Genomic DNA, 13111 nt, shown 5'->3' with positions numbered 1-13111 from the left:
AACATCCGAACTTCTAATGGAATGTCTCACTCATATGAACTCGTAATCGTGCAAACTCAGCGGCGTTGGAAAGATAATTACAATGGCTACTTGAAGTTGACTAAAAACCCAAACTTAACATAACTTAACAAATTTCCATATTTTTCATTCTTTCCAAAAATAACTCTTTCTAATTCTAGCTCTTTATAATTCTTTCAAAAAGTGAGGTGTTACAATATATCCCCCTTGGGAACATTCGTCCTCAAATGAGATTACTCTTAATAGGCTAAGGGTGTAACATCTAACATTCAGCTCTAACATCCAACGATCAAAATGCAAAAACAACATGCCAACTTATAAATAAATACCAAAAAAAGGATTAGTACATTGATCTGGAATTTCTCTGATTTCAAAGAGATGTGGATATCTCTTCTTTATATCCTCCTCAGCTTCCCAAGTAGCTTCCTTAACAAACTGGTTCCCCCAAAGATTTTTGACTGATGCTACTTCCTTAGTCCTCAACTTGCGAACTTGACGATCTAGGATCTCAACCGAACTTGTGGAATCCATTAGTCGAACTCGTAGTCGTGCAAGTCTATGCACCTCTTTTGCTAACTTTTTCTTATCTTCCTCAAAATGGGCGGTACTACCCATAGATAACCTGCTCAAGGCATCAACAAAAATATTAGCCTTACTTGGGTGATAAAGAATACTCATGTTATAATGCTTGAGTAATTCTAACCACCTACCTTGTCTAAGATTAAACTCTTTCTGACTAAACACATATTGAAGACTCTTGTGACCGGTGGACTCATCCACATGAACACCATAAAGATAATAGCGCCCTATTTTCAAAGCAATTACAACGACAGCCAACTCTAGATCACATGTTGGGTAATTCTTCTCGTGAACTTTCAATTGTCTGGAGGCGTAAGCTATAACTTTGCCATTCTGCATTAACACACAACCCAAACCAACTCTAGACGCGTCACAATATTTAACAAAACCTTGAGTACCTTCTGGTAAGGTCAACACTAGGGCAGTAGTCAACCTCTTTTTCAATTCCTGAAACCTTTTCTCACAAGCTTTAGACCATTGAAACGTCATTGTCTTCTGAGTTAACCTAGTCAAAGGGGATGAAATATATGAGAACCCCTCTACGAACCTTCTATAATAGCCAGCCAATCCCAAGAGGCTCCTAATATCAGTTGGAGATGTGGGACTAGGCCAATCCTGCACTGCCTCAATTTTCTGAGTATCAACTCTAATTCCCTCTCCAAACATAATGTGGCCTAAGAATGCCACAAACTCAAGCCAAAGCTAACACTTAGAGAACTTGGCACACATCTCTCCATCCTTTAGAGTTTGGAGAATTATTCTGAGATGACTTAGCATGATCTTTTTCATTCCTTGAGTTGATTAGTATGTCATCAATTAACAAGATGACAAACATATCTAAATAAGGCTTGAATACATAAGGTCCATGAATGTTGCAGGCGCATTGGTAAAACCAAAGGACATAACTAAGAACTCATAATGACTATAACAGGTCCTGAATGCTGTCTTTGGAATATCACATTTCCTTAACCTCAACTGATGGTAGCCTGATATGAGGTCTATCTTAGAGAAACAGGTAGCATTGTAGCTAATAAAAAAGATCATCAATTCTCAGAAAAGGATACTTATTCTTGATGGTAACCTTGTTCAACTAGCGGTAATCTATACACATCCTAGGGGAACCATCTTTCTTTCTCACAAATAAGATCGGAGCGCCCCAAGGTAAGACACTTAGTTGAATGAAACATTTATCTAAGAGGTCTTTCAACTGCTCTTTAAGCTCTTTCAACTCTGCTGGATCCCTTTTATATGGAGAAATAGATATAGGACGAGTATCTGGAAGAATATATATACCGAAGTCTATTTCTCTCTCAAGAGGGACTACGGGAAGATCATCATGAAAGACTTCTGGAAACTCTTTTACTACTGGAATTGACTGAATATGAAGTATCTCAACACAAGAATCATTAACTCATACTAAGTGATAGACACACTCCTTGGAAACTAACTTTCTTTCCTTAAGGTACGAAATGAAACGACCCTTAGGCACTGCTGAGCTACTTTTCCACTCTATAACTGGCTCATTAGGAAACTAGAACTTGACAACTCGAGTTCTACAATCAATTGAGGCATAACAGGCATGAATCCAGTCTATACCAAGAATGACATCAAAATCTACCATGTCTAATTCAACTAAATCAGCCATGGTGCTCTTGTGATTGACGAAAATGGTACAATCACGATAGACTCTTTCTGCTAGAATAAACTCACCAAAAGTTGTAGAAACACTTAAGGGCTCACTAAGATACTCATGAAGAATATTAAAATTCATCGCAACATATGGAGTTAAAAAGGTAAACTCGCTCCTAGATCTAGCAAAGCATAACCTTTAAAGTTAAAGACTTGGATCATACCAGTGACGACATTTGGCAAGTCCTCTTGCTCTTGGCGACTAGTGATCGCATAAAGGCGGTTTGCTCCTCCTCCAGTACAACAAGTAGCTCCTCTAGGTGCAACCCTGTCTGGTGGAGCAACTGATGAAGATTGGGCTCTATTGCCCTGATTCCCATTACCATTACCCTGCTAGTTCTTTGGACATTCTCGCATTAAATGACCATTCAGGCCACACTTGAAACATCTAGTGGAGCCATCATGACATATCCCTGAGTGGTTCCTACCACACTTAGCACATGCAGGAATCTTAGTACCCCCTTGTGCCATACTACCTTGCAACTGTGCAGGTCTAGCTTTGAAAATTTGGGAATTTTGACTATTATACTCACATTTGTTTCTTGGTGTAGGTGCACTAGCATATGCTGGAGCAGGTACCTTTTGCTTCTGTTAGAAGGATAACCGGATTGTGATTTGTGATAGGAAAGATCTCATGATGTTTAGGAATGTTTTTAGATAGTTAAAGATGAGAAAAATCAAGAAATCACTGTGTGGGAGCAAGTCCACGACGCGGAGATGCATTTAATTAGTTGGTCGCGAAATAAATTTTGAGGCAGAATGGTCTGTGACCTCTCCACGACGCGAAGAAATTTTTTGTGAATTGGGGGACAAGGTCTGCGACGCGGACTGGGGCACCAGATTCACCCGACTTTTTTCATTATTCGTTTTCTTACCCCAATTTGCCTAAACTCGGTTCTTTTTCTCAAATTTTCTTTAGATTCAGATACCCAACACATGTCCACAAGAATCTAACTCAAAGCAACTTTAACAATCGACTTTAAACTCTCAAGAACTCCTCAATATCATCCCAAATTCAAGAACGAAAGCAATTCAAGAATACAAGTCAAGAACATCAATGTCTCAATCTTTTAGGACAAAAATCATACTGAAATAAACATCTTTGGCACGTGGGTAAACGAACCCAACGCTATGTGAACTCACATACCTCGTAGGGATCACCCCTTGATGAAATCCACAAGCGATCCTTGAAGATCTTGTCAATTCTTGCTCCTTCTACTCTTTTCTCCTCTTTTTTTTCTCTTCTCTAAAACCCTAACTCAATATTGTAAAAGCGTAAACTGAATCCTATTAGTTTAGACCCCAATTAATTACCAAAAATGAAATTAAGTCATGGGGCATGAAAAAGACCATATTGCCCTTCTAAAACTCGGATTAGACTTTCCTTAATTGAACATCCCAACTTCCAATGGGCATATCTCACTCATACGAATTCGGAATCGAACTAACTCGGCGACCTTGGAAATATAATTACAAGATCTTTCTTACGGTATCTGGAAGCACACCTAACTCATCCTGAACTAGGAGTTATGGTCGCTTGAAGTTGACCAAAAACCCAAACTTAACATAACTTAACAAATTTCCAGATTTTTCATTCTTTCCAAAAACAACTCTTTCTAATTCTAGCTCTTTCTAGTTCTTTCAAAAAGTGGGGTGTTACATATAGGCTCTGATGCACATCACCCAGGCCGCAGTTAGTATTAGATCCTATCAGCTTACTCAGACTTGGTGAGTCCTCATGGTTCAGGGACATGACCACACTTATGTTTTTATGTCATTCAGACTTTGCTATTTCAGTTTTCAGATTGTTCAAGTGAGCTAGGGCTTGTCCTAGTCACTCTTATGTAGCAAATGCTTGTTGTCAGACATAATATTTTTGCATTAGGGTCTTTGTACTCTGATTCAATATTATGATGAGATTTCCTTTGAGAATTTGATTCCACTTATTCTCAGTTATGTATGCTTTCTTAGTGTCATGCTATGCTATGTAGTTCATTTAAAGTCTTTGGAATTCAATTAACCATGTCACATCTAGGGGTAGTATTGGGTTGTGACAAATACATTATTTATGCCTATAATTTGCTTATTTGTTAAGAATATATGTAACACCTCAGAAATTTGAACTTGGAAGAAGAAAAGAGAAAAGGGCAATCCACGGAGGGGTTCACGGGCCGTGAAGAGGTCCACGGCTCGTCACCCTATCCGCGTAGTTGCAACCAGCGACTATGAAGGACCACAGACGCCTAGATGGTCCGTGAAGCTTCACACGGACCATGAAGTCATCCGTGAAAGGGGGTACAAAACCCCCAAAACTCTTGTGAAGGACCACAAACACTTTGACGGTCCGTGAAGCTTCACACGGACCGTGAAGTCATTTGTGAAAGGGACTCATCAGGTTTTGAGTTTTGGGTAAACTTCAAGCGATCATATCTTTCAGCACAAAATGAATTAGGTGTCCCATGATTTATCAAATCAAAGATTTTTGAGTTCTCTTTCTAACACCACCAAGTTTGCCTAATTTTGAGCCTGGAGGAAAATTTTTATGCCTGTGTTAGTGAAGCCCAGTCGGGCAGGGCAACATCATGACCCACTAGAGAGGTTGTGATGCCTTAAATGACTCATGAAGCCTCTCGTGTGAGACACCTCACCAGTTTTAAGTTAGGGTCATTTTGGTCTTTCCCCTATGTGTTTGGTACTTAAACTACGTCATTTTACTTCGTCTAAGCCTAGTTAATTAGTCAAAAACTACCTAAAACATTCATTCTCCTAAAATCATAAGAAAAGAAGAGAAAGAGGAGACAATTTTCTTCTTCAACTTCAACCCCAAAATCCAAAGGATTTCTCCGTAGTTTTCTTCACCAGGTATGTGGGTATTCAATAAGGGTTTATTTTGCCTTTATGCCCAAAACTTCAGACTTTTTTTTAATTATTATTATGGTTTTATGAAACTAGGGTTCTTGCCCAACTATGCAGATTCTTTACAAAATTTATTCTTGTCATTACTACTCGATTCTATACTTATTTAAATGAGTTTGCATAAATATGGAGATTTGAAAGGAAAAGAACTTAGCCTGTAATTGTAGTATTTTCACATAAATTAGATCTTCTCCAGAATTTAGCTTAGGGTGTTAGCATATAGTTTTAAACATAATTTAGTCAGTTTTCTGTCCACGGCTTTTCTCAGTAATTGTTTTCAGACCAGTTTAGTACTATCTCATTAATTCAGGACCATAGTTTAAAGTGAGCTACTAATATCCAGTTTAGGAGTAGTGTTTAGCACCGGGTTGGACTAGGGCTAAGCGTACCCTCAAGTCCCAGAACTACGTGACAACGTAGGTTTACAAGTCCCCTCTGTTGGACATTAGTTTTAGTGGTCGTGCCACAATCATGCCTTTATACCCTGACAAGGTATATTGGGTCCTCTTAATGGGGCGTATACATCAGACTCCACGTTTAGCTCACGTGGTTTATGTTGGTTAATAGACTATCCCACATTATTAGTTTCAGTAAGGTACTTCAGGCCTGTAGTTGTATTTATTTTCAGCATGCTTGCAGTTTACTCTTTCATTTTAGTTTTAATGCATTATTGTATCTTGGGCCTATATACTTTAGTTCAGTTCAGTTTACATACTTGACCAGTATTTTTAGCATGCTTGAGCCAAAAGGTTGACGTCTGGGATATTTGGGGGCCGAAAGGTAGACAAAGGGTAATTTTGTACCAATTCAAATAGTTGAGGGGCATTTTAGACCCTTTTCCGTGAAAGTTATATCCAATGTATCAAAATATCTTTTAATTTTGTGACCTTAAACATATCACATGAGAAATCTGAAAATCAGAGTAATGCCAAAAAAGAAAATGGATCATTATTTTTAAACAATATAAAAAGGAAAATAAATCAATTCTTTTTGGAAAGAAGAATATACCTACAACTTAAAATTAGAAGTGAGAGGAAGTAAAGGGGCGGGGTGGGAGTGGGGTGATTTTACTAGGGAACTCAAAATTAGGTCAATCATATGAGCTCATCTATTAAGTAATTTCAAGTTATTTTAACTATTAAGGATCTAAATTACCCTTAAACTATGAGATTTGGTACAATATTGCCCTCCCGTCCACCTTTTAAGTGTGGACCGTTAGAAATAAGGGCATTTTGAGCCAAAAGGTTGAAGTCCGGGGTATTTGGTGGCCAAAAGGTAGACGGAGATAATTTTGTAGCAATTCAAATAATTGAGGGGCATTTTAGACCCTTTTTCTGTTAAAGTTATATCCAATGTATGAAAATATCTTTAATTTTGTGACCTTAAACATATCACATGAAAAATCTGAAAATCAGAATAATGCCAAAAAAGAAAATGGATCATTTTTTTTAAGCAATCTAAAAAGGAAAATAAATCAATTCCTTTTGGAAAGAAGAATATTTTTAACTATTAAGGACGTAAATTACCCTTAAAGTATGAGATTTGGTACAATATTCTCTCCCGTACCATTTTTGTGGACCGTAAGAAATAAGGGCATTTTGAGCCAAAAGGTTGACGCCCGGGGTATTTGGGGGCCGAAAGGTAGACAAAGGGTAATTTTGTACCAATTCAAATAGTTGAGGGTCATTTTAGACCCTTTTTTTCTTAAAGTTATATCCAATGTATCAAAATATCTTTTAATTTTGTGACCTTAAACATATCACATGAAATATCTGAAAATCAGAGTAATGCTAAAAAAGAAAATGGATCATATTTTTTGAACAATCTAAAAAGGAAAATAAATCAATTCCTCTTGGAAAGAATAATATTACATACCACTTAAAAAGTCCAAATAACAAATTCAAACAAAATATAAATATGATTTCAAATTATTAAAGCTTCTCCAAACAAGGTGTTAAAGGCTACTTAATAACCATAAAAACCCAAGTTTTCTCTCTCTACACCCGCCTTTCCCCCTTTTTAAACTCTCTCTCTCTCCCTTAACGTTTTTCATTTCTTCTCAGTTGAAAAAAAAATGGTTGAAGAGAGAGACCCAGTTGATGTTTTCATGAGTCTTGACCGGTGGCCTTTATCACCGCTTGAAGAGGAAGAAGAAACCGATACCCTCGCAGCACGGGAGATGTATATGGTGGGTTTTGTGATCGTCAACGTTGTGGGTCTTCAGTATTATACTGGTACAATCAGTGGAAGAGAAATTGTTGGACTTCAACGTGAACCGCTGAATCAGTATGATTCAAATGCTATAAAAGTGCTTAATACTCGTTCTATTCAAGTTGGACACATCGAACGCTCCGCCGCTATGGTTTTAGCACCTCTCTTGGACGCAAATGTCATCACCATTGACGGTAAAACGCATGCATAATTTGACTTTTTATGTATTACAATAACACTGATATACTTCCACTTGTTTGATTTGTATAAAACTGTTTCAACTACTTTGTTCCCCATTTTTGTTTGTGTTGGTGATTTCTCTTTGCATTTTGTCAAAGGTTAGAATATCTGAACTTGTTTGCTTGATTCTTATGGATGTTCTGGCCGGAGCAGAGTAGTCAAAAGAGAAAAGACCCAAAGGCTATTGGATCTTTAAGCGATGACACAATTAAAACATGGGCTTTAGAAAAGAAAAATAATAAATAGAAATTTTGTGCAATAGAATGTAACTATAAAATAAACAATATTTATTTGAACATAGAATGAGAAAAACTACAATTTAACTAAGTACTATGTTTGGAATTAAAGACAGAAATCATTGGTGAAGGTGCACAAACTTTAGGCAGCCCTTAGCACCTTGACGCCTAAGCCAAAGCGTTAATTAAGTGAGGCGAAGCGCTTTGCTGAGCTTTGGGGCTTAAGCGTTCCTTTGGCAACATTGGGACAGAGAAATATGAGATGCACATGTGTCTCAGGTAGAAGCTGCATTTTACCTTGAGTTGTGTGATTCATTTGTTTTTCTGCTTCTCATTGAGCCTTCCATTTATCCTTTCCGGAATTGTCGTTGAAATTTTCTTTTTCCCAAGCTGTGGACTGTGGTATTTGCCCTTGAATTTTTTTTTAAAATTTTGGAATTTTAGATTTTAGTAGTTGGATAACTTCTTGAATTCAGTACTCATGTTTAGTTATAGTCTCTCTGTCACCTGATTATCTTTAATGTAGGAATCAAAGTTTAGTCGCATTGGAATTCAGATTCAGTTTCTTCTTCTTTTCATTATCTCAAGTACCTAACTTTTTGCTATTGGAGAAGAGAGTTTGTTCTTCAGTAATAGTCTCTGACTCTTCAAATTTTATGAGAATAATGCTTTGATTGTTACCAGTCTCTTTGCAATATGATTTTTGAAACAAGTTTGTTTATCATTCGTGCATAGGAATTGTTCCAAAGGTAGCTCGTCCAGGAAACAGATACAAACTTCCCTGTCAAGTTCACATCTTTGCAAGATTTGAAGCATTTGAAATAGTAAAATCAGCAATTACAAATGGTGGGTTGTATTTGATTGGTGAGAACAATCCGTCATTTACACTTTCAGAGGCACAGGTAGTGAAGGAGAAAAGAAGTACACTAGAAGGGAGGGATATTGATGAGATATTTAAGCTGTTGGATGACAAAGTCAGTAAAAAGGAAGAACTGAAAGCATTAGAGCCACCCAAAAATATAATAAAGTCAAAGCTTCTTCTGCACCAGAAGGAAGGATTGTGGTGGTTGGTTCAGAGGGAGAAATCTGAAGAATTGCCTCTTTTTTGGGAAGAGAAAGAGGGTAATTATGTGAATGTCTTGACAAATTACTCTACAGATAAAAGACCTGAACCTATACGAGGCGGAATATTTGCAGATGATATGGGGTTGGGGAAGACACTTACTCTCCTTTCTTTGATTGCTTTGGACAAATGTGGTGATATTATTTCTTCAATCAAAAGTGGGCATCTAAATTCTGAGAGGGATGATGGATTAGATGAAGAGGAAGACACATGGGCTGCTTCATTTAGTAAGAGGAATAGAAGGGGAACAGACAGTAGAAAGGCTAACAATTCACGGAAGAAGCAAAAGACTGAACAAACACACACTCTACACGTGAAGGGAAAAACAGTGTTTAGTCCTGACAGACGGTCTGGCAATTCAAATTCACGGCCGACATTGGTCGTTTGTCCACCAGCTGTGTTCTCAGCATGGACCTCACAGATTGAGGAGCACACAAAACCAGGTTCACTGAAGTCATATATATATTATGGAGAGCGGACTGGAGATGCCAGTGAGCTGGAAAAGTATGACATAGTTTTAACTACTTATAGTATTCTGGCAAGTGAAGACACATGGATAGATTCTCCTATCAAAAAGATAGAATGGTGGCGAGTTATCTTGGATGAGGCACATGTCATTAAGAATGCGAATGCTCAGCAAAGTCGAGCAGTTAACAACTTGAAAGCTAATAGAAGGTGGGCAGTAACAGGAACACCAATACAAAATAACTCATTCGATTTGTATTCCTTGATGGCATTTTTGAGATTTGAGCCTCTGTCTATTAAATCCTATTGGAACAGTTTGATACAACGTCCACTTGCCCAGGGAGATGAGAAGGGAGTATCGAGGCTGCAGGTAAGTTCTTGTTATTTGTTTTTTTTTTCAAAAGTTTGTGTTGCATTTAAAGTCTCTAATATTCTGTTTTTTTTTTGCGGTATTGGCTCGTAATTGTACTTCTCCTTATGAATTGAGACCATTGCAAACTGTTTTTTTCCCAGTTCCAGTTCTCACCTTTTCCGTAATTATCACGCTTTTTATCCCTTTCCATTATGACTGTATTTATGAAAGTTGTGTCATTTCCACTATGTTTTTGGATATATGAACTTTTGAAATGTGAGGAATGAGCTTAAGGTTTAGATGCACTAGGTCCTCTTTATACCATATTGTGTTAAATTTCAGTCTCTTCCTAACTACTCCTAAAACAGGAGTGGAAGTTTGCCAGCTGTGGACAAATAGTTGAACAGTTGGTTATATAGGGAGGGGTAGGGCATTTTCTGGAAGGAGGAGCATGAAGATGGGGTGTTTTAGTCTCAGGCTTTGGCAAAATCTACTGAGTCCTATAGTGTTATGACTTAGAAGGTAGGAGAGTCAAATAACATGTGCGATGATAGAGAATGGGAAGGTAAAGGACTGTTCCAGTTTCAGGAAGTGCTAAAGCTGGATCTGACAACCTTTTCTTCGTAGGTGTTGTGTTCCTCTTTGATGGTTAGAGCGCCATTTTGTGTTGAAGTATTACAGTGTGCCTACTGTCTGTTGGTAGATAGTTTCAGGTGTATATCCACCTGTTTAAAGTTTGAATATGGACTACTCTAATTTCAAGTAAATTTATTTAGTGCCGCTGGTTTATATATTTATAATGGTGAAAGGTTATTTATCTTTGAAGTACCCTTCTATTGAATTTCTGATGCATGACAATCTTCACTGATGAACAGTACATTGAAGAAATGCAAATGTGTTGTGTTTTGCTTCTGTGACATCCATTGTATTCTTGAGGAGTTTACTGCACATAATATTATTGCTATTACTCTAAAAGTTCTGTTAGAGAAAGATTTCTCTGACAATACAAATGCAAGCTTTAGAACACTTGTACATAATTTGCATTGCTGAAGCACAACTTCTGGAATCTGAGATTTAGCTGATTGCACCTGGAAATTCCTCTAAAATTTATTACCATTATCATTTTCATATCTCTGGGGAAAGAATGTGGTTCCTGAAAAAAAGCAGCAATTTATTTTTATTATTTCAATTTCATTTGTGTGAAAGATTAGTTGCTAAATCAAGGCAAGTGAGTTTAATTCATTCTCTTTCTCATTTCATAATTAATTAGTTTTACACTCAATTTACGTGCCCTACTAGTTTGTTTTAGGATTCTGATCTTCATTGTCCTTTCAGGTCCTAATGTCAACCATGTCTTTAAGAAGGACAAAAGAAAAGGCTCTTACTGGTTTGCCATCAAAATCTATCGAGACTTTTGTTGTGGAACTCTCTGGAGATGAAAGAGAAATTTATGATCAGATGGAATCAGAAGCTAAGAAGATTGTCAATCAATACATCTCTTCTGATAGTTCAATGAAAAACTATTGGACTGTGCTGAGTGTAATTGTACGACTTCGACAGATCTGTGTAGATTCAGCGTTGTGTCCTGCAGACCTGAGATCTTTACTTCCATCAAATAAAATTGGAGGTTAGACTAAAAATCTCTCAAATTTGTTTATTCTTGTTTTGGTAGCCAAATTTACAAAAGATCCAGTGACTTCATCTGGCCTTCTCTAGTTTCTAGGACTCTAAAAACTATAATGTTGACTCTGTTTCAACTAAAAAAGAATTCTTTACACCAGGAATGAAAAGATAAAATACATTCAAGCTCAGTTTTGCATGTTTTTTTTTTTGGCTATGTTTTCTTTAGGGCTCTGGTAATTGGGAATTTTAATCATTTTAGTCAAGTGACAGCCTTTTATGCCACCCTGCTTTTCTCTTATGATTCTGCTAGACAGTGATTTACACATTTAATAATTGAATTAAACTAGATGTGCAAAGCAACCCACAGTTGTTGGACAAAATGCTCTCAGCGCTGCAAGATGACGAGGGCATTGATTGCCCAATCTGCATTTTTCCTCCTACCAATGGTGTCATTACTTGTTGTGGGCATATTTTTTGCAAGTCATGCATTTTGAAGACCATAAAACGTGCCAAGGCTTGCTGCCCACTTTGCCGCCATCCTCTGACAGAGTCTGATCTATTTATCTGCCCACCTGAAGCATCTAATGCTGCAAATAGTGGAAGTTCATCCACTGCATCATCCAAAGTGAATGCACTCCTAAAACTTCTTGTTGCATCAAGAGATGAAAGCCCCAGCAGAAAATCAATTGTCTTCTCTCAATTCAGGAAGTTGTTGCTCCTACTTGAAGAGCCGCTTAAAGCAGCTGGTTTTAAGATATTGCGCTTAGACGGGTCAATGAATGCAAAAAAGAGATGCCAAGTGATTAAAGAGTTTGAAATCCCAGCTCCGAAGGGGCCTACCATCTTGCTTGCAAGTCTAAAAGCTTCAGGTGCTGGAATAAATCTTACAGTTGCTACTAGAGTCTATCTAATGGAACCTTGGTGGAATCCCGCAGTTGAGGAGCAAGCTATGGACAGAGTCCATAGAATTGGACAGAAAGAAGATGTGAAGATTGTGAGGATGATTGCACGAAGCACCATTGAAGAGAGGATACTGGAACTGCAGGAAACGAAGAAACTGCTGGCGAGGAAGGCTTTTAGGAAGAAGGGTTCACAAGATCAAAGGGAGATTAGTGTTAATGACCTTCGTACCTTGATGCACTTGTGAGTCATAGAGTCATATTTTTATTCGTAGATGGATGTATATGTTTTGTAAATGCTTTACTTACTATACATCTGATCTTTTTGGTCAGAAATGCACCATGATGTTCTCTGTTTTGAATTATTTTGCTGAACTTTATGTAATCCATTTGGATGAAAATGGAATTAGTTCTTTGAAATAGTTCCCTCCTTGCTAGATATGTCTATGAAAAGGTCTTAGTACAAGTTGTAATGTTTGGAGGAGCTATTTCAATTTGCAAACGGCATGATATTTTTTGTGTTTATACAACACAGAAGGAAAAATGGATACTTTTCATTTTTCGGGGCCTAATAACTAAACTCATCGATACTTTTCATATTTACTAAACCTAGGGACACTTTCTCTCCTCCCTTTCTTGCTTGTCTCTCTACTTCTCTCGTCCCTCTCCATTTGTGCATTTGCGTATCTATCCTTCTATCGTTCCTCTCCCTCTGTGTATCTAGCCTTCTCTCGCCCTCTCCTTTTGTGTATCTACCTTT

At 37.5% G+C, this 13111-nt stretch overlaps 1 protein-coding gene across 1 annotated transcript; it reads left to right on the top strand.

Annotated features, from left to right (window-relative positions):
- Positions 1–7207: 7207 nt before the first annotated feature.
- On the top strand, positions 7208–12772 carry LOC125823413 (putative SWI/SNF-related matrix-associated actin-dependent regulator of chromatin subfamily A member 3-like 1). The gene is made up of 4 exons (XM_049502793.1): positions 7208–7607; positions 8625–9847; positions 11165–11456; positions 11800–12772. Exons 1-4 carry the CDS (start codon positions 7277–7279, stop codon positions 12597–12599), a joined length of 2646 nt encoding a protein of 881 aa, XP_049358750.1. The 5' UTR covers positions 7208–7276; the 3' UTR covers positions 12600–12772.
- The last annotated feature ends 339 nt before the right edge of the window (positions 12773–13111 follow it).

This window comes from Solanum verrucosum, unplaced genomic scaffold (assembly GCF_900185275.1).
Source record: "Solanum verrucosum unplaced genomic scaffold, falcon-dt-bn FXZP01000012.1, whole genome shotgun sequence".
NCBI lineage: Eukaryota > Viridiplantae > Streptophyta > Magnoliopsida > Solanales > Solanaceae > Solanum > Solanum verrucosum.
The sequence above is the reverse complement of the archived record's forward strand: the minus strand, read 5'-3'. Positions and strand labels throughout refer to the sequence as shown.

What these genes read in the sequence shown, in the direction of transcription:
- LOC125823413 (XM_049502793.1), top strand. Translation starts at nt 7,277, where the DNA reads ATGGTTGAAGAGAGAGACCCAGTTGATGTTTTCATGAGTCTTGACCGG. An exon ending in AGGGAGTATCGAGGCTGCAG is followed by an intron (nt 9,848 to 11,164) that starts GTAAGTTCTTGT and finishes TTGTCCTTTCAG; the next exon opens with GTCCTAATGTCAACCATGTC. An exon ending in TCCATCAAATAAAATTGGAG is followed by an intron (nt 11,457 to 11,799) that starts GTTAGACTAAAA and finishes GAATTAAACTAG; the next exon opens with ATGTGCAAAGCAACCCACAG.